The sequence below is a fragment of the Mytilus edulis genome, chromosome 4, assembly GCF_963676685.1.
Source record: "Mytilus edulis chromosome 4, xbMytEdul2.2, whole genome shotgun sequence".
Lineage (NCBI taxonomy): Eukaryota > Metazoa > Mollusca > Bivalvia > Mytilida > Mytilidae > Mytilus > Mytilus edulis.
In genome coordinates, this window is record NC_092347.1 from 30138781 (window position 1) to 30162270 (window position 23490).

The window sequence follows — 23490 nt, forward strand, 5'->3', positions numbered from 1 at the left end:
GATATGTTATCCTCCACCATTATATGATATCCCAATTAATAGTATTCTATCCTACCTTATAATATGTTATCCTCCACCATGTGTAAGTATCCTCCACAATAGTATGCTATCCACCATTATGTTATGTTATTCTCCACCATGATATGTTATCCTCCACAATATTATGCTATCCACCATACGATATGTTATCCTCCACCATAGTATGGTATCCTCCACAAGATTATGCTATCCTCACTTATTATAAGTTATCCTCCGACATGGTAAGGTATCCTCCACAATAGTATGCTATCCACCATTATCATATGTTATCCTCCACAATATTTTGCTATACACCATTACGATATGTTATTGGCCATAATATTTTGCTATCCACCATTACGATATGTTATCCTCCTGCATGGTATTGTATCCTCCACAATATTATGCTATCCACACTTATAATATGTTATCTTCCACCATGAAAAGGTATCCTCTACAATAGTATGCTATCCTCCATTATGATATGTTATCCTAAACCATAGTATGGTATCATACAGCGTTTTATGATATCTTCCATGGTATCTTCCACCATTAAATAGTATTCTGCATTATGATATGGTATCCTCCGCCATCGATGATATCCTCTACAATAATATGCTATCCTACATTATGATATGTTATCCTCCACCATTGTATGATATCCCCTACAATACTATGCTATCCTACATTATGATATGTTATCCTCCACCATTATATGATATCCCAATTAATAGTATTATATCCTACATTATAATATGTTATCCTCCACCATGTGTAAGTATCCTCCACAATAGTATGCTATCCACCATTATGTTATGTTATTCTCCACCATGATATGTTATCCTCCACAATATTATGCTATCCACCATACGATATGTTATCCTCCACCATACGATATGTTATCCTCCACCAGGGTATGGTATCCTCCACAAGATTATGCTATCCTCACTTATTATATGTTATCCTCCACCATGGTAAGGTATCCTCCACAATAGTATGCTATCCACCATTATCATATGTTATCCTCCACAATATTTTGCTATACACCATTACGATTTGTTATTGGCCACATTATTTGCTATCCACTATTACGATATTTTATCCTCCACCATGGTATTATATCCTCCACTATATTATGCTATCCTCACTTATAATAAGTTATCTTCCACCATGGTAAGGTATCCTCTACAATAGTATGCTATCCTCCGTTATGATATGTTATCCTCAACCATTGTATGGTATCATACAGCATGTTATGATATCTTCCATGGTATCTCCCACCATTAAATAGTATTCTGCATTATGATATGGTATCCTCCACCATCGATGATATCCTCTACACTAGTATCCTATCTTACATTAAGATATGTAATCCTCCACTTGTATGATACATTTTATTCCCTACAATAGTATGCTATCCTAGATTATGATATGTTATCCTCCACCATTGTATGATATTCCCTACAATAATATGCTATCCTACATTATTATATGTTATCCTCCACCATTATATGATATCCTCTACAATACTATGCTATCCTACATTATGATATGTTATCCTCCACCATTATATGATATCCCAATTAATAGTATTCTATCCTACATTATAATATGTAATCCTCCACCATGTGTAAGTATCCTCCACAATAGTATGCTATCCACCATTATGTTATGTTATTCTCAACCATGATATGTTATCCTCCACAATATTATGCTATCCACCATACGATATGTTATCCTCCATCATGGTATGGTATCCTCCACAAGATTATGCTATCCACACTTATTATATGTTATCCTCCACCGTGGTAAGGTATCCTTCACAATAGTATGCTATCCACCATTATCATATGTTATCCTCCACAATATTTTGCTATACACCATTACGATATGTTATTGATCACAATATTTTGCTATCCACTATTACGATATGTTATCCTCCACCATGGTATTGTATCCTCCACAATATTATGCTATCCTCACTTATAATATGTTATCTTCCACGATGGTAAGGTATCCTCTACAATAGTATGCTATCCTTCATTATGATATGTTATCCTCAACCATAGTATGGTATCATACAGCATGTTATGATATCTTCCATGGTATCTTCCACCATTAAATAGTATTCTGCATTGTGATATGTTATCAACCGTCATGGTATGGAATCCTCTATCAATGTTTGTAATCCTCTGTTTCGAAATGTTGTTCTCCATTATGATATGTCATCCGCCGTTTTAGATTGATATCTTCCACATGTTATGGAATCTTCGACCATACTGTAGTTTCTTCTCTTATGGTATCATTCATCATGATATGGTATATATCATTATGGTATATTATCACCCGTCATGGTTTGATATCCTTCATTATGGTATGGTATCCGCCATTATGATATTGTAAGGGACCTGGGATAGGCTTCAATGTATAATTATATCATTTGGGTTAGTCTATATAAAGGTTGCAGCAATAACAAATTTTAAACGTGTTAATATATGTATGGATGGTCAGCCATTATGGACCAATTGTGATTGCCTGTAACAGAGAAATATCTGCCAAGCCACAGGAGGACAACTGGTCAAAACCTATTATCTTAATCTGATGAAGTTTAGTGCACCAGCAGTTAGATGATTAGTGAACAGAAGGATCCATTTCTAGTCAGGAAATCAGTCTTTGCTCATTTGGAAATTGTAAGTTAATTTACCATTTCCTGGAATTCATATTTCACTAACTATAATGCATAATCCACAGGACTAAATATTTATAAGCACACAAAAAAATAATATGGTAAAATTCAGGAATAAGATATATTCTTCTAATATTGTTTCTATAACTAAGTCACCCTTGATTAAGCCTGGTGATGAAAAATGTATTATTTAGGGTAAGAAAAATCTATATTTAAGATTGTGATTGCATATCCAAATTGGGGCTGGAACATCTAAATACCAAACAATTTGCTCATCCATGTAACTAATTATGTCAGGCCGAATATAACAGTTTATCCCTAGTGAAATCCTAATTAATGGTCCCTTGTTAATTATCCGTGGTTAAAAAGGTCGATGTTAAGACACTGGGGCAATTAATCTTAAATTATCGTACATATAATAGCGATTCTTCATGATAGTTCTGCTGAGATCTTTTATTTTGTGTTGTGGTGAAGTTCCTGGTAAGGCAAACATATTATATTTGTCTAGAAGTTCTGCTCGACTAGGTACAGCTGTATGATTGGAGACCTCCTCATATTGAAACGCTATAAATTTCAAGTTTAGCTGCTTGGTGTCTGGGGTCATGGTATGATATCATCCATTATTGTATGGTATCCTCCCACATGGCATGTTATCTTCCATCATGATATGGTATCCTCCATCATTGTGTTTTATCCTCCATCATGGTATGTTATACTCCATCATGCTATGGTATCCTCCCAAATGGTATGATATTATCCATTATTGTATGGTATCCTCCCACATGGCATGTTATCTTCCATCATGATATGGTATCCTCCATCATTGTGTTTTATCCTCCATCATGGTATGTTATACTCCATCATGCTATGGTATCCTCCCACATGGTATGATATCATCCATTATTGTATGGTATCCTCCATCATGGTATGATATCCTTCATTATTATTGTATCCGTAATTAGGATATGATAGCCTCCAGCATGGTATGGTGTCCTCGATTATGGGATGGAATCAGTTCATGGTTTGATATTGTCCATTTTTGTATGGTTTCCATTATCATGGTATGGTATCCTTCATTATTGTATGGTATTCTCCATTAAGGTAAGATAATTATCCTGCACAATGTTATGGTATCCTCTGTCATGGCATGATACAATTCATTATCATATACTTAGACTAAACAGCATGCGGCTCTTGGGCTGGTATTGAACATTGGCCTGATAATACATGCGATATGAAAAATGCCACGTACTAATCTGATACTATTGTATATCATCTTCCAATATCGTAATGTTTTACCTTTAATGTATGGTTTCCCCCATTAAGGTATCTTTGATATCTTTTCAAAGATTTAAAGAAAGTTGTGTAATTTTTATGTGACGTAATCAGGCATGGTTGCCTTTTTTTCGTGACGTCACAATAAAGTTTCAACAAATCCTTTGCCTTTACACAAATTTTACTAGTGAGGAAATTTTTTTTTTTTCACACCGATAAAGATATGTGAAAATATCACAAAAAATAGAAAAATAGAAATGATCTACAAGTTAGAAAAAGGACAAATCGGGTGAGAATTAGGGAAATGTTTTTAAACGATTATACGTATCTCAAATACTGTTAGTTGTTATCTTATTTAACCCTTTCCCTCTCAGGCATTTTAGACATTTACTTATCGAAAAGACACTATCAAAATTTAAATGGATACTGCATTCGCATCAATGGTCATACACATGCCATGTTGAGCTCAAATGAAAGATAATTGGTAAAATATTTCAAAAAATTAAATTTAAAGATAATTCGTCATTTTTTGGTCACGTGGTATATTTCCAAAAGTTACGTGACTGTTGGAGAAAAAGTGAAAAAATACGAAATCCTTGGGCAAAAAGTCGTGCAGAGACATATTGTTGCGCTAATAGGGTCAGGTTTTGGTTAAAACATAATGCCTCTAGTCTGTTGAAGACATAAAAGTTATCATATTGGTATAAAAAGACGCATGACGTGCTATAGGCCTTGAAATAAAGATGTCCATAACATTCAAATTTTTTTTGTCTAATTTCAAACTTGGACACTAGTTATTTGTCTAATTCGTTTTCAATCAATCAGCAACCTAATTATTTTTTACAAGGGAAAATTTATTAAATCACCAATGCTAGCTTGATAAGGTACACCCCAGACAGAGCCCCATAGGGCAAATGGGATAAAAAGGGGGAGGGCAATTTGGCACACACATTCTTTTAGTAACCTCTCGTACGTTTTCTTTTTGAAATTGAAAGTTAAGTTAAGTTACATTTAATATAGGAAATAATTTTTCTAACCCCGGCTGTGAAATTCGAACATTCAATCTTAGCGCCTTGGGATAGATCAGCATACCCCTGCGCCACTGGCATTGTAAAGAATTTATATTGAAATTTAAGTACTTAAGTCTACTACAACTGAAGAAATTAAAACAAATAAAATAAGATCCTCACCCAGTTTGTTTTCTTTTAGAAATTATGTGTTCAGATGCTAAATGCATGATTTTTACGCAAATCTAGGAGGAATCCACCCTTTGAAATGTCATATTTTCATTGAAATATACATGTCCCTTTATTCAAACAAAAGTGTTTTCAACTTTATCATACCGCAACACTACTTACGAAACCATGTTTTGTTACATCTATTTCAACTTTGCCAAAAAAAATCAGAATATTTTAGTGGTTTTTGTCTCTTTTCCCATAATATCTTTAAAAATTATTTCGGATTTTTAGCGCATTTCAAGTTTGTAATTGCGCTGCTACACTAAAAATTACATTTTCAACTAGTGTACAAGTTAGAACTATTATGTTAATACTATTCTTCAAAACCTCACTGCACAGTTATTGAAAAAAGTCATAAATCCTCTTAAAAGAGCAGTTTTCTTTGCACTTCTTTTTGAGAATATTCCTCAACATTCGAAGAAAAATAAATGGTTTTTACAGAAAAATTACACATCAGTAAGGGGCGACCTGACTATAAACTTATCCTAATAGAAGTTTGATGCACATTAAATCACATTTCTGGTTATCTGAGGATTTATTTGAGCCCTTAACCACATCTATACGTCAGCAAATGGCGATGGAACAAGTCTAAACGTCCCAAAAAAATCTTAAAATTGGCTTCACCGGTAAGCTGTACCAGTGTAAAAGAGAAAGGGTTAACTAATGGTAAATCAGTTATGTACAAAGAATAAAAAATTTACTGTATCGCCGGTGCCGGTAAGCTAGTCGTGTCTATATACAAATTATATTTTGCTGGCTTGAATTTAGATCCTCTAATCAGAGCGTGTAAAATAGTCAATTTTCTATGTTTCCGGTGCAAGCAAAATAGCAACTGCATATCTTTTATTATACTATGAGGACGTCCTAGAATTGTTGTAGGGTCGAGACTTATACCCCGAGTACACCAGTTAAACATGTATACAATCACACGGAACTAACAATGGGAAATCCAATTTACTATATATATATATTTGTGACAACAATGACATTTTTTTTAATGACATATCATTAACGGGTGTATCGAAGCTCACAGGTAAATACGTAGTAAAATAAGTAACTTTTGGTGATTATAATATGCAGTTCGATGTATGTATGTTTAATGTTGTAATTGACTCAAGCAATCAAATCTGCCATAATAAACAATCTTGAGTATTCAATTAAATTAATAGTCTTTTGTTTTAATGACATCAATCAATACTTTTTTTATATTCTGTGTTTGTTCCAACAAACAAACGAATAGTTTAAAGTCAATTACTGCGCACAAAATTAGCAAAATAATTTAAATCAAAACTTCAAACCATAATATTAAAACTAGAACGTATAGGTAACATAATATACGTCCTTGATAAAAGTGAAATAAGAAAAGAATAACATGATAAGTTTTGAAATTGATTAATACGACCTTAAATACTAATTTACTCATAAACATAATTTAATAAATGCAGATAAAAATAATTACGTAAGCACTTAAGGTGGTATGGGTGTCTTTCGCCATCTTGGATTGTAAAAATCAGAGAACCTAAGGTCCCGATTTTCAATTAAGTAAGCACAATTTGAGCCAGAACTGCAGTTAAATAATGTGAATTTTCATTTTAAAGAACAAATGTAAATGATTATAACTTTTAAATATTAATATTGGTAAAAGTGTATATTATTTTAACTTGATTTTTATTTTATTTTGAAATTGGCATTTTAAGGGGAGATAGCTTTGAAATAGTGCATTGTCTGAAGGAATCTACATGAAATTTTGCAATTTGTATTCTAGCCAGAAATAAACGTATGGTGACGCTATCTTTTTCTTTTGATATTCTCAAAGCATTTACTAAAAGCTATCTTCTCGCATTTAATTTTACAATTCTATCATTTAGTTTAGCTTTTAATCACATAATGATGTTTTTTCCTCTATAATCCATAAAAAATGTGTCATTCTGTCACAATCTGTAGCCTGATAAAATGCACGGTGAACTATCATTTTCATTATATTTTTGAACTTATATCAATAAAAACTACATTTTGGCAAAGTATGAACAAATTCTATCATTATTAATTTAGACACCCTTTCCACCTTAAATCGAATGGATCTACAGAAATAATTCCGAATATACAGAAATCAAAATAATTCCGTATAAACAGAAATCAGATTTCGTATAAATAGAATTTGTATAAACAGAAATGAATCCGTACATATATCAAAGTACGTATATATATAATTACTTATGAACGTAAATCGAATTATTTTTTATACTTAATCGAATTCGGTATATACGTTCATTGAAACTCGTGAATCGGTATCTGTAAATACGTAAATCAATATCCATATATACTTAAGTCCAAATCGTATTGTATATATAATTATTTTTGTGTATAGATTACTTACATATATACGTTATTATTGTTGTTTTTATTTTGGTAAATACTTAATTCATTTAGGTATATACACAAATCAAATTAATATAAAAAGGAAGATGTGGTATGATTGCCAATGAGACAACTGTCCACAAGAGACCAAAATGACACACACATTAACAACTATAGATCACCGTACGGCCTTCAACAATAAGCAAGGCCCATACCGCATAAGTCTATCTATAATACTAAAATTACGAGGTCCAATTTGTCAGCCGTCATCACGTAAAAACGATGAATCAAAGAATTCAACTTTATATATAACTAATATAGTACAATGGTGTTGATTAAAAATTACACCACTCTAGGCCCATTTGTTTTCCACGTAATTAATATTGCCAATAATTATGAAGTTCCGGGTCGAGTCCGACACCGATACCAATAGTATATTCACCTGTTACCTATTACCTCACTGTACGTTTCGCATCGGACAGGCGCACCACCAAACAGTGTATTTAGAATTTTGCTGTATACTGTTGAGTAAAAAATATTCCATTCCAGGCCCTTTTGTTTTCCAAATTATTAATAGTACCAATAATTGATAGGTTCCAGGTCGACGGGTTCAAACAGAAAGATTTTGAAAGCAGAGAAAACTGTGCACCTTATACATGTTATAATCGGCATGACTTTATCAGATGACAATACCAATACTAAAATAAGGCATACGCATAGTTATATATCAGTCACGGACCCGCGATATCACGGGTTTGTTCTAGTTACGTTTAATGAATACAGACACTATTATGTATATATTAATATGTGTTTAGTTTTAACATATTTTATTTACTCAAAGTAAAATTGATTAGACAAAAGTAAACCATACTGATGAAGTCCGCTCCACGTATCAATTAATAACAATTACAATATTAATATATTTGTATTTTTCTCAATCGATTTATGAATTTCGAACAACGGTATACTACTGTTGCCTTTATTCAATATGAGCATGCATTTATTCAGAATATACCACACTTTACGAGTCTATCTATTGAAAAACTATGAATAATAACGTAAAAATTGGCAATGATGTTGATGATGCCATGAATGTCCCACAAACAGACTTTTAGTATCATATAACATGAAATCTGTCAGACCTTTTAATACGCTAGAATACATATTTAGATATATAGACGTTTTGTTCATACGACAGGTTTGGATTACCTGATTGTAGTAACTTATCATTCAATATAATTTTATCAGGGTCCCATCTTAAATTGTTCATCAGAATTTTTCTCTGGTGTATATTTAAATAACAGTCTAAAAGGAATGGTACTCAATGTTGCATTCACAAAACAAGATGGGTCATCAATTATATTGACTCTGAACAAGTCATAGTTCAAGAAAGATGAATAGTATCTGATCGTGTTAGAATTGAAATAAGTTTCCTCGGTCAATATGAATAGTGTTTAGGTACATATATATATAAAGATATGTTCCTGACCATATAAGTATTTGCACCGTATGCGTATCGCCATGACTATATGCGTATACCCATATCATCGGATCATATATGTAATATACTCTTTTGTTATTTACGGACAGGACTATATAGATATTAAGATCATTTGGGAATTTTTCAAATAAATTCTATCTTCCTTCGCAGGAGAGCACCTATGTTTTACCGAAACCCAAACCCCGGTACAAGTTACTAAATGATTTTTTTTATCTTTACATATTGTCTGAATCTTTGTGTATCTATCAACATGCCTTCACTAGGATCAATCAAGATATTTTAAACCTGTCGACCTTTAGGTCTGCAATTTTATTTCAGCATTGGCCTTTTTTTTTTAATTTTTCGTAGTGTTTAAAATATTATTTCAAAACCAAATTTCTTCTAATCTCGACTTATACTATTTATGATTGTGATTAAATTTCTCTTACTCATACTATTTATCTGTTATTGAAAGATTTAATAATAGAATCAAGAACATATTTCAAAACTAAAAGTCATTTGAAATATTTAAGAAATTTCAATTCAATAAAAACACAAAAGAATTTTAAAAACAAAAAGAAAAGAAAGAGGGTTCAATGACCAAAGTTCATGTAAGTTAAGCAATTGATCTATATTTCAACAGTTCATTTATATTTCCTAAAGTTATTATATAAATATTTGCTTCGTAAAAATGGAAAGACACAGCAATAATGACCATACACATTGATTTTATAATATTTCCTACTCGTAAGTAAAATTCATTAATCACGTTACAATTATGATAATAACCGTAAAATAACAAAATATAGAACTCCGAGGAAAACTTAAAACGGAAAGTCCCAATTCAAATAGTAAATTTAAAAGCTCAAACACATCAAACGAATGGACTACAAGAGTCATAACCCTGACTTGATACAAGTATTTTCTTAAGTAGAATTGTGGATAAAACATAGATTTAACGATAGCTAAACCTCTCACTTATTGCCAGTAGCATACAGTTCCATTATATTTTATAAGCTCTTAGTTTATGGAATACCATTTCAAATTTCATCGTGTTAATTAACCGGACATATGCATATGGTCCAAATATTTATAAGGTCCGGATCATGTTTACTTTTTAAGTATGTTTGACCCTGCTTCTGCGCCATGCAACAGCCTTTCAAGACGTTATTTGGACTAATATTGTACAGTTGTATATATGAAAAATGTCCAGATCATATCTATAAAAATACATGCAAGTAAATTTGATAAACTATAGATCAGTTTTATTACTTTGACTTCCTCTTTCATTTCAGTGTGTTTTGACATCAACAAACATAACCTTGACATTTCTAAACCTCAAAATTAAAACATTAAGAAAATATTTTTAACATTGTCTGATTGGAACAAGACAAAGCAGTGTTTCTTCTTTTATTTTTAATCGTTGAATTGGGGAAAAAATAAAGAAAACGAACCAGGGGTATAACATAAATCTGGCTAGGTAAAGGGAAACTAACAATCATTTTTCTAAAACCAAAACCTAGAACCATGGTTTCTAATGCAATGGCATTTGGGATCAATGACCTTGTCAATGTTACGGGTCTGATAGTGATTTTATGCATTTGACCCTATTTAAAGGGTTTTGTATGTGTTTTAAAGCTTGTTGTTTAGTTGACCGTTTTCTTTGACCTTACACCATAGTATTGTATATATCAGAAGCCATTATACCTACAGAATTTAAAGTAGTGAAAAATTGTGGATCTCTAAGGCGCAACTTTTTTACATGTTGACCGAAGAGATTTAACCTTTCCGTAAGGGTCATAACCACTGTTAACGATTTCTGAAATGTTATAATTATCTTGACCTTTTATACAAAAATTCCTAGAAATATGCACTTTTTTGCAAGGAAATCATTGTAGAAAGACTTAGATAAAAGTCACAAAGTCACAGGTGTTGGTCATGTTCTTAATAGCAAAAACTGATACGTGTTGTCATTATTCTAAGAGTTTCTTGTTCGTTTTCAGCTTTTAATTGCATTATTGCTATTTAAACATATATTTAACATTAGAAAAAGAAATAGAATATCCATTGTGGATAAAAAGTTGTCATTTTTAGTTTATAACGAAAGTGTGTCAATAAAATATTTGTATTTGTACTTATTCATAAATGGATATCCGAAATTAGTAAAATTTGATAAAATGTATCTTTGTTTGATATATAAATTATATTTGCCTTATAGAATATTTTCGATTATAGATATAAAATGTGATTTCTGATTGTGTACTGTATATTTGCTGCTGCATGTCAAGGTTACACTCTTAACTATTAAGAACAAAATTTTAAATATTCCTGCAACACTTTTATAATTTCATTGCGTATTATCACAATTCCTCATGGGAAAAACTTTGATTTTTAAAGAATTGTCATGTTATTTTACTGGGAAATTTTATTATGGACAGAAATTATGATTAAAATATTGTAAGGAACATTTTTCACAGAGATATAATGTTCCGTAAAATTTCATGGAAATGGACACTATTTTGTAAAAAGAATATTCTGGGCTTTCTTGCATTATAAATCATGATCCTGGTCACTTTTTTTGTATTAAAACGTCTGTAAGTCCCGAAATTGGTTTCCGTTATCTAACATTGTTTTGCAAAAACATATACACAATGCTTATTACCAAAATACACAGATTCAGTTCGATTTTGGGTCACTTTTATCGTTTTCGAGTTTTGTCACTGTTACAAGTTAAAATGAAAGCAGACATATCGCTGATGTATTATTAACTTGCAAGTCAATTATTCAATGTCGTTGAATCCGTTTTAATTTGACTTTCTAGTATTTACCCCCTTTAATAGAGATGAGTTAAGCATGAGATAGGCATGTTCAGCTATAAAAACGGGAACAAATGTCAACCTTTTACAATCAAACACTTTTTGGTTGAATGATTTGATACACAAGTCAAAGGTTAAAATTCCGCCCTTTTTGGAAGATTAATAGCATTTTGTTTTATAGATATAGTTATATGTGGTATGAGTGTCAATGAGACAACTCTCAATCCAAGTAACAATTTATAAAGGTAAATCATTATAGGTCAAGGTACGGCCATCAACACGGAGCTTTGGCTCACACCGAACAGCAAGCTATAAAGGGCCCCAAACATTATTAGTGTAAAACAATTCAAACAGGAACACCACAAGTCTAATCTATATAAAAACGTAAAACGGGAAACACTTATGAACCACATAAACAGACGACAACCACTGAACCTCAGATTCCTGACTTAGGACAGGTTCAAACAATTGTAGCGGGATTAAACGTTTTCATGGTACCAAACCTTCTCTCTTTTCTAAACTATAATTTAACATCACAACATAGAAAGACACACTTTAAAATATCAATTGGAATGACCTAACTCAATCAAAATATTCGTTAAAAGGCTTATATGCATATGTATCACCTCGATATCACTTCAATTGGAACATTGGAAGCAGCTCATTTGTATATTATTGAACCAGTTTATAAATGATAAAGGGACACATCTTGTGTTATAGGTGTGTAATAACATAAACAAATTAGTGATCTGCAAATGAACTGTTATCTTGTCATTACTTACAGTGGCTGATCCTGGTGTTGTAGAGGTGAATACTCGTCAACAAATAATATATTATCAATAATCGTCAATAGACACCCACACTTTTAAAAATCGTGGATTGCCCTTTGTTCACTTATCATATCTTTAGAAAGGATTCAACTATACAATCAATATATTTTTTAAAATGTGTATTTGTATATTGTAAGCTGTGAAGACTCCTATTCTATTACTCAAGTTGTGTTTTGTGGTCATCTTTGTAGGTTTTATACACATAAACAAAGGGTATACAGGAGATATGGGATATGTCAATAAAACCATCATATAGACCATGATTGAACTTTTATATTTGCGCCAGACGAGCGTTTCGTCTACAAAAGAGTGACGCTCGAAACCAAAAAAGTAAAAAAAATCTAAAAATTTGCCCAATGGATATAGAATTTGCCTTTGTATTGCAAAAAATCAAAAATTTGAGAATCGTAAATTAAGGGACTTTCTGTTTTTGATTTTCTCGGAGTTCAGTATTTTTGTGATACACTTTTTATATGACAATATCAATGATAACTAATGTCAACACAGAAAGTTTGGACTACTAGGCTTATGATACCATCGGGAATAAAAACAGCATTTGCATAGACCCAGTGGTTGTTAATAAATTCATCAAAGATACCAGGATTGAAATTTTATATGGTTGTTTTCAATGAGGCAACGAACAAACAAGACACACTCAAAAGACATCTAGAAGTCTTTATAAGAGGCACGTATCCACGTAATATGTAAAACTCGTAATAACAAAAAAAAAACATTTAGATGTTGTTGATACTTGGAAAACAATTAAAGCCTGAGAGAAGTAGTTTGTTTGAACTGAAAATGTACTTATGATAGACTTAATCAGATGTAAACTGAAATATTTCAATTTATTTTTAGACAAAATCAGATAGTTCAGACTGACCTGCTTTATTGTTCACACACGATGGCTACTAGAAGATCTTTGTATGGACTTATCATAGAAGGAAAATATACCACAGGTACTATGAATAAAGGACATCTTAGTTTTTCAAAACATTTTCTTTGTACAGATTTGCCCAATTGAAGTTAAACAAGGATACTCAAATTTGCCCATTCATCTGCACGTACCATAACTCATGGATTATTATATAGAACACAGCATTGTTTTAACAAAACGCCTCCGTTATCTAACTAATTATCACAAGCATCACGCCGTTTGGATCCATGACAGTATGTACAGACAAAACACAGCGTTGTAATTTTCCATTTATATCAGTTAAAGACTTGTTCGTTGTCAATATTTGACTTATTGTCTGAATTGCATCATCAATTGTCTCTGTAGAGCAGCTGTTTTATGCAGTCTGATTATCTCAACTTTGTTGTGGAAAACATGCCCCAGAACCCAGTCTCCTCACACAGAAGTTGCCTTAAATGTCTGTCTGAGGTTTTGTTGGAAACTGTTCAAACGATGAACTGAGCATCTCTTCGCTCTATTAAACTATTATGAGTCGATGGATTAAAGTTGCTTAGAGAACAATCTATGTGCTTTTAAAATGATAATTCAGAGTTATGAAAATATGTAAATGTTCAAGCTCAAGATAATGCGAAATGGCTGTGTAATGAACGCTGAAAAACTTTTTGAAATCATAAGTTATTCTAGATACCCATATTTGTTTAAACACTTGACGCCATCAGTGCAAATTTGAAACTTGAAAATACTTTAACTGAAACAGGACGAAGTCTAATGTTGTGCAACACAAAATTTATAAACAATTGTGTGCATAAGTTAAAAAAAAACGAGCATGTTTACAAAGTCAAATTTTGCTCGCCTTAATTACATAAAAATCGTAAGTAAAATTCAGGTGAAATATTTATGTGAATTTTACCTCAAACGACCTGATACTTAAAACCAAGTGAATTTTACATGCATGTACCCAGATACACATGACACATACCAGCAGGTGTTTCACATGAATTGAGATTCACATGAAGCTTACGTGTCAAATAGGTTTACACATACATTTAACATTAACTTTATTTAAAACAAATCTAATATTGTTCATGATGTTAATTAATTTTCATGTGTTTGTTTTAATAATTTATGTGAAATACCACTTTACAAATCCCGTGATATCATGCCTGTGAGTTTCGCGTGTGATTAAACTTGAAAATCACATAAAATCAGTCCCCCGTGAGTTTTGAACTATTGACCCGTTTGAAGTGAAATACTTGTGAGTTATATTTGTATGTGTAGTGAATAGTTATTAAAGGTACCAGGATTATAATTTAGTACGCCAGACGACGCGCGTTTTGTCTACATAAGACTTATCAGTGACGCTCATATCCAAATATTTATAAAGCCAAAAAAGTACAAAGTTGAAGAGCATTGAGGATTCAAAATTCCAAAAAAGTTGTGCCAAATACGGCTAAGGCAGACGAAATGAATAGCAAATCACAAATAATAAGAAATCTATGAATGAGAAAATTTGGAATGGAAACAAGGAACTCGGAGTGAGTCGTAGAGAAAACAACCCAACCAAAGAGACGAAAACATCCCAAAGGCTTCAAAACAGTTAGAAAATCCCGCACCTGCAGACAAATGTATTGATTTTCTCTTTTTTTTTAATTAGAATTTATGTTTTAAATTGCAGTGCCTCTAAAGGAATCTAAGGTCCATGTAACAGTCCAGGGGTTTATAGCAAATGTAGAGAGTCAACTCACTTATAATAATGACACACTGGAAGCCTTACAAACAAGTTTTATCTTCCCAATGGATGACATGTCAGCTGTTTACAAGTTTGAAGCTGATGTCAACAATAAACATATCATAGCAGAGTGTCAGGATAAACAAAAGGTAACGCACGACAGAAAGTCAATATAAACAAAAGGTAGCACACAAAAGAAAGTCAATATAAACAAAAGTAACGCACAGCAGAAAGTCCGGATACACAAAATGTAGCACACAACAAAAAGTCAGAATAAACAAAATAAAAAACTCAACCGAAAGTCAAGATGAACAAAAGGTAACACACAAAAGAAAGTCATGATAAAAAAAGGGTAAACACAACAGAATGACATGATGGATAAACAAAAGGTAACACACAACAAACAAACAGGAAGGATTTTAACAAAACGTAACACACAGTTGAATGCAAGAACGGATAAACAAAAGGTAACTCACATCCGAAGTACAGGATGGATAAACAAAAAAGTCACTCACAGACGAAGTACAGGATGGATAAAAAAAAATAGTTACTCACAGCCGAAGTACAGGATGGATAAACAAGAAGTTACTCGAAGCTGAAGTACAGGATAAACAAACGAAGGTTAACTCACAACCGAAGTCAGGATAAATAATCGATAGGTAAAACATAGCATATTAAAAAATTGTGGTTATGAAACTAAGCACAGTTTCCAATGTTAGGAGAGTCTTCCAGTGTGAAGAAAGATTTAGTGTTGGTGTAAATTGCCACTTTCAGCACTATTGGTTATATTGTGAGGGCCATGAAACATTGTTTGTATAGAAAGATGGAGTACCATGAGAGAATCACTGATCGACAACAGGAAAAAAATACAATAGTAGGCAATTAGATTGGAATTTAAATTACCTGTCACTTTTTGGTTTCCAGTCTGATGAAAATTGGTAAAGAATAGTGTTATACATAGTCACTTATGTCATACTGTACAAATGACCTAGTGAAGTGATCTCAATCTTTTCATGAAGTTCTAAAATATGAGACTCAGTATTAACGTCAATATTAGTCATGTATAGACCAATCCGAAGATCTTACTGATTTCTGCATTTACCATTTAAGAAACGTCTAAATACTTTGTAACATTCTTACTTTTTCTGATTTGCAGGCTAAAGAGACTTACATTGAAGCAATATCAAGTGGCCACACGGCCATGTTTTTATCTGAAGATGATGCATCAGCTGATATATTTGAATGCAAACTTGGCAACTTGCCAGCAGGAGAGATGGCACTATTGACCATTTCATATGTTGTAGAACTGTCTATAGAAACAGAAGGGAAAATAAGGTTTACATTACCCACAGTACTGACACCAAGATATACACCTGGTAAGACTTAAACTCTGCAAATGTCAGGTATTACCATATATTTCCATCCTTTAAAAACACTCAAACATTCCTGTTTTGTAAGAAATATAGATTCTACCACTGCATCGAATCTGAAACGACATTTATCTATTTGTAACAGTTAAATTCCATATTTTGAAAACTCGAGGCTCGATGAGTGTTTCCGACATTTAAAATTTAACTGTAGAGAGTGGATAAGATAAAGATGGTTTAAATCGATTAGCAGACGATCTTGATCCATCTCCGAATGACTTGAAGAAAGATCTATGTGTTCTCTCTATATGATGTCATCAGGCATGATCGCCTTTTTTCGTGACTTCACAATAAAATTTCAGAGGAATGCAAGAAAATGTGATGTTATAATTGAAATTTGATAACATCACTTTATAAACATTATCAGTTTTTGTCGTGGAAAAAAGAAAAACCTTCCGAGTACTTTATTTGAACTTTATGTTATATTAATCAATTGATTTGATCCAAATTTGGAGATCAGGATATGTTTGGTACCATTAGAATGTTATGTGTTTTCTTTCTTGTATTCAGTTTAAAACACAACAGAAAAATATATAAATAGCAACAGTAGTTATAGATATACCTTTCTTCAAAAAAAGTGGACTTCTAAAGAACCCACTGCTCTCAAAAAGTGTTTTATGGTTGAGAATAGTAATCTTAAGAAGGTTGAATAACTTCCGGACATTTGGTGACTTCTTTGAATAGTGTTTTATTGGTAATAATATTGATTTTTTATTAGTTCATTGAAAGCAAATCAAATATTGTTGTTATATACATATGCACTTTCGTGGATCTACAATATATCGAATTCTGTATCTTGGCATTGCACAAGATCCTGATTTTCACTCACTGTTTATATCGTCTTAACACTAATTCGATTGGATGTTGGATGTGTAATGATTGATAATTTTGTCTTAGATGCATGATATTTTTATTGGATGTTATTGGCTTTGAACTAGCTGTCAATACTTCGAGTACTCTCATATTGGTACTAAGTGTCTTTTTGTTGCCGTGATGTAAAATTTCCCGACCACGTCCACTCTATGTTTTTGTCATATGTATTTCTAGTTGTATCCATCTAACTGCTGAAATTCTGAAACATTAAATGTTATGAAAATGGTATCTATCTTTGATTAAATGATTAAATGATCTTGAAAATTTTGTTGTTGCTACAGCTCTTGCTTAACAATTAAAGCCCTTTAAAAATGATTTTAAATGGCTTTAACAAATGTTGAATAGAGCTTTTATTTATACTGAAATATAAAATTTAATGAAAAAATATCAAAGAAATCATAGGGCGTGGCAACGTTGTATATTTATGCATTTATGATCATCTTCACAAGTGAAAGATGTACTAAGGTGAGGTTAAGGAATTTTTGCCAGATATTTTGACTCCCTAGGGTTTTTTCCTACGACACAGGTAACATATTTTGCCCCATTACACCCATATTTCTTTTCATATAAGACTTCCATAGCTCATAAAAAGTCATTTACAAAAATTTAAGCAGATTTTACATTTCTTTTCTTTCGATTTGAGACCAAATAAAATAGCAATGTAGATTTAAAGCAAAGTCAGTCTCAGTCTTTTCGAGCTATTTCTTAAAACTCAAATATCTCGAAAAGGAGCTCCATAACTTATAATTTTTTTTAGCTTATTTGTTCCTTAACAACTGCTCTTTCAAGTAAAAGTATCAATTCTGAATTCTAGATTTTTTTAATTTCATGTAAATATATCAAGGTTGTTGGCCCTGTGATTGTTCAAATATTGAGTGAATATTGATCAATGAATGCTCTTAACAGCTATTAGATATATTGTTTTTATTAGAATTTGTATTACAGATGTTGGACATTATGTAGAACCTGAAAGTGAGTCTGGTCCAGGTCAAATGGACATAAGAACTCCATGTAAATTGAATTTCAGTGCTGAAGTGTTTGGTTGTTATAAAATCAAGTATGTCAGCAGCTCATTTGACAAACTAAATGTAAAGGTCAATGGAGATAAGTTATCTGCATCGGTGAGCATTTTTTATCACACAAATTTTAGATATGTGTATGGAAAACGTATAAAGGTCTATAAATTATAAGTATTCATTTAAATGTTATGAGTTATTTCCCCAAAAAAAAATCTAAAAAGGAACGACAAAAATTTTGCGAATAGCATATCTGAATGATCATCCCATATAGTGATATACAAAATCTAGTATATTAACAACATAAGAATATCAATACTTGTATATGTGATTATCTTGGTGCTTTGAGTTCATGCTTTTACGTTTTTAGATAATAAATAGTTAGCATTGTATCTATGAGAAACATGGGAAGTAAGGAGATATATATTTGTGAGACAGACGTTGTCATAGTGTAGTTATCATTAAACTATACATTTTATATAATTTTTCTTTTTAGATTGACTTAGCAGAGGAGTTTAAGTTTGATCATGATTTAAGTTTTGATATAATCTATGAAAGTATCAATGAACCAGAGATTATTTTAGAATTGGGAAATAAAGAAAAAGGTTAGTAAACAGACTTGCACCTTGGATGTGTTTAATGTTTCTTCACAACCTGAATGCTATTTCTGAAATAGAAATGTCATGTAGTATAACATTTTACCTTTTAACATTTGTATACACATGTTATTTCATGTAGAATCGTTAATTATGGGAACTTTTTTTTCTTTCATTATCCTTCTTGTTGACTAGTCTATTGATTTCTACTTTCAGAACCGTTGGAATTCTTTTTTTATTATACAATCATGTTTAATGTTGAGGACATCAATATGCATGCTCTACACATTAAATCCACAAAAAATAACTATTAACCAACAAAATCTTATTCCTTTTACAGATGGCATGCTGAGGGAAGATTTATTAATGTTGAACTTCTATCCTGATTTAAAACAAGGTGAAGATACTGAAGACAGAAAGAGGGAATTTATCTTTGTAATCGATAGATCAGGTATGCACATATACAAAGAATGTAATTGGTATTAATGTGATCATTTTACAGACCCACAGCAACAATATATATATAGATATGTGTGTTTTCGGTCTGCTTTTTAAAATTGAAAGAAAGCTGAGGAAATCCACATAAATAAAAGCAATAGAAGTATACCGCTATTCAAAATTCATAAATCGATTGAGAAAAAACAAATCCGGGTTACAAACTAAAACAGAGGGAAACACATTAAATATATGAGGAGAACAACGACACAACAGAAACACAAAACTAAAATGCAACACACACAGAAACGAACTATAAATTAACAATGGCCAGTTTCCTGGTTTGGTATAGGACATTTTAAGAAGAAATGGTTGGTTAACAGTGTTAAGATGAGGGCAAATTTAAGTCCACAGCCTAGTGTCAAGAATTAGTTTTCACCCCCTACAATAATTTTTAAATTGAGTTTATCTCTATTACCCATTACTTTTTTCAGATACTTATTAACTGCATTCAGTATTATAAACAATCTACAAAAAAATGCATGACACACAGAAAAGTTGGTCAAATATGCCTTTATTTTTCATATATATTATTTGTAGGTCTTGTTATTGATATAGCGTTTCATAATGCAATTCAGAGGTAGATTTAGGGGGTCTTATAGAGTTAAACATAAGGTTATTGGATATGGTAAGATGTGGTATGAGTGCCAATTAGACAACCCTCCATCACAGTCAAAGAACGGTCTTCAACACGGAGCCTTGGCTCGCACCGAAAAACAAGCTATGAAGGGCCTCAAAAATAACTAGTGTAAAACCGTTCAAACGGGAAAGCCAACGGTCTAATCTATATGAAAATTGAGAAACGAGAAACACTTCTGAACCACATCAACAAACGACAACTACTAAACATAAGATTAGGCTTATTAACTTAACTTTGCCTTGGAGGGACCCCCTTTTCAGAAATTCTTGATCCACATCTGCTACTGGTAGTATTTGTTACTCATCAAATTATACTTATATTTTTATAAGTACAAAATTAAGAGTATTATCAAACATGATTTCATTTCAAAGAAAAATAATATTATTATTTTAATAGGTAGTATGAGAAATGATAGAATAAAGAAGGCCAAGGAAACATTACTACTGTTGTTGAAGAGTTTACCTGTTGGATGCCTGTTCAATGTTGTATCATTCGGTAGTGACTTCAGCACTTTGTTTGAACAGTAAGCAAGTATATGAATATTGAGGTAGTGATGTCTTTACTTTGTTTGAAAAAAAAGTTGTTGTATGAAAGTTGAGAATGATAAACTGTTTGTCATGTTTTTTTTCCGTCTAAAACCTATAAAATAGAGTACCCGGAAGTCTAAAAAGTAACTCAATAGGTCGTTTCAATAAAATCTTTGGTCACTTGTGACAGGGTTTTCCTGTGTATAATGATTACATTCGATGTATGTTTCATTATGATACAGTTATTTCGATTTGCAAACAGCAATTGTGCATCCTTCTGAAATCAACATTCATTACACAATGAAGATGACACGAGGTCCCACATTGGCTAGGGGTATAGGGGAGGGTGGAGATTCACAAAACATGTTTCACCACACCAAATTTTGCGCCTGTCTCAAGTGAGGAAACTCTGACCTTTGTAAGTCATATAATGTTGTTTTTTGGGGTTTTTTTTTGTTTTTATTTTATTCGATGATTCAAAGGATAGTGTGGATTACATATTTCTCTGAACTACTTAGTAGTATATATTCCGTTTTGGGTTCAGCTAAAACCTGCCTCCGGGTTTGGAATTTTCCTGCTATGTCTCTTTGACACGTTCTCCGTTGCCATTCTTGATTTTTATAAGAAGTGTTTTAACTTTTTCATTATTGTATAGGAGTGAAGAGTACAGTGAGGCAACTTTGAACCAAGCTCTGTCTCTCCAATCACAGATGGAGGCAGATATGGGCGGAACAGAAATTTTACGACCACTTAAACAGATTTATAGTAACAGCTGTAAACAGGGATATCCTAGACAGGTAACTATAAATATATCCTCAACAGAGTTGGAATTTTCGTAAACAATTACCTTTAACACTTTCAACATTTAATCAATTGTCAGTAAATCAGGGAAGATCTTTTAGCGGCTGCTCTTTTGTATACATTTCTAGTCACCTGGCCCGAAGGGCCAAGTGAGCTTTTCTCATCACTTTGCGTCCGTCGTCCGGCGTCGTCGTCGTCCGGCGTCGTCTGTTAACTTTTACAAGAATCTTCTCCTCTGAAACTACTGAGCCAAATTAAACCAAACTTGGCCACAATCAATATTGGGGTATCTAGTTCAAAAAATATGTGGCTTGACCCGGCCAACCAACCAAGATGGCCGCCATGGCTAAAAATATAACATAGGGGTTAAATGCAGTTTTTGGCTTATAACTCAAACACCAGAGCATTTAGAGCAAATCTGACATTGGGGTGCAATTGTTTATCAGGTCAAGATCTATCTGCACTGAAATTTTCAGATGAATCGGACATTCCGTTGTTGGGTTGCTGCCCCTGAATTGGTAACTTTAGGAAAATTTTGCTGTTTTTGGTTATTACCTTGAATATTATTATAGATAGAGATAAACTGTAAACTGCAATAATGTTCAGCGTAGTAATATTTACAAATAATTCAACATGACCGAAATGGTCAGTTGACCCCTTTAGGAGTTATTGCCCTTTATAGTAAATTTTTAACAATTTTCATAAAATTTGTAAATTTTTACTAACATTTTCCACTGAAACTACTGGGCCAAGTTCAATATAGATAGAAATAATTGTTAGCAGCAAGAATGTTCAGTAAAGTAAGATGTACAAACACATCACCATCACCAAAACACAATTTTGTCATAAATCCATCTGTATCCTTTGTTTAATATTCACATAGACCAAAGTGAGCGACACAGGCTCTTTAGAGCCTCTAGTTTTTTATAATGATGAAGTTCGTTGATATTGAGTTCAAGTCATTAGGCATGTTTAGTAAATAAGTAAAATTTTATATGAATCAGTATATTTGAAAAACATTTTAAAGATAAGCTCTAATAAGCTTTTCATTGAACAATTGGTAGAGCTCCTGCTGCAAGTCTTAACTGTAAGACAAGAGTATATAAAGCTGCAAATTCAGTTTTAAATAATCTAATGTACCCAGTATTGAAAATAAGGGCAAAGTTGCATGGTATTGGAAGCTATCAAAATCTATAAGTAAGAAAACCCCACCATGACCAAAACGAAATTAACGAAAAGTCAAAAATATCAACCCCATCAAAGATCAAATAAGACAAAGATTCTGACAGAAGTACCAACAAGTAATACAAATGTTAGATGTACAATGTTTATCAAATTATTATGTCTATGTTAAGAAAACAAAATCTTCAACACTAATCGATTTTAGGTTATAAAAAAGTAAAATCACAAAAATACTGAACTCCGGAAAAAATCAATAAGGAAAGTCCCAAAGGAAATGGCAAAACCAAAAGCTCAAATACATCAAACGAATTGATTATAATTTTCATATTCCGGACTTGTTGCAGGCATTTTCATATTAAGAAAATGATGGATTCAACCGGGTTTTATAGCTAGCTAAACCTCTCACTTCTATGACGGTCACATCAAACTTCATTATATTGACAAAGATGCGTGAACAAAACAAACAGACACAAATAGGTAAAAATGTCAAAAAAGGGCAAAGCAGTCAACATTGTGTTATCTTCTTAATCACTATAAAAACAAAACAAAATGTAACAAAAATGCACAAAAAGACATGTTTTTTTGTTTTG

The 23490-nt window shown here is 32.2% G+C and overlaps 1 protein-coding gene across 1 annotated transcript in view; it reads left to right on the forward strand.

The window, feature by feature from the left end:
• The first annotated feature begins 6055 nt into the window (after positions 1–6055).
• LOC139519397 (von Willebrand factor A domain-containing protein 5A-like) overlaps positions 6056–23490 on the forward strand; it is a 49442-nt gene continuing 32007 nt past the window's right edge. Inside the window, exons 1-9 of the mRNA XM_071311449.1 lie at positions 6056–6250; positions 13557–13657; positions 15290–15492; positions 16500–16719; positions 18589–18764; positions 19156–19264; positions 19596–19706; positions 20787–20913; positions 21573–21714. Of these exons, the coding sequence (XP_071167550.1) occupies positions 13603–13657; positions 15290–15492; positions 16500–16719; positions 18589–18764; positions 19156–19264; positions 19596–19706; positions 20787–20913; positions 21573–21714 (1143 nt within the window). The 5' untranslated portion in view covers positions 6056–6250; positions 13557–13602. The remainder of the gene's footprint in view (positions 6251–13556; positions 13658–15289; positions 15493–16499; positions 16720–18588; positions 18765–19155; positions 19265–19595; positions 19707–20786; positions 20914–21572; positions 21715–23490) is intronic.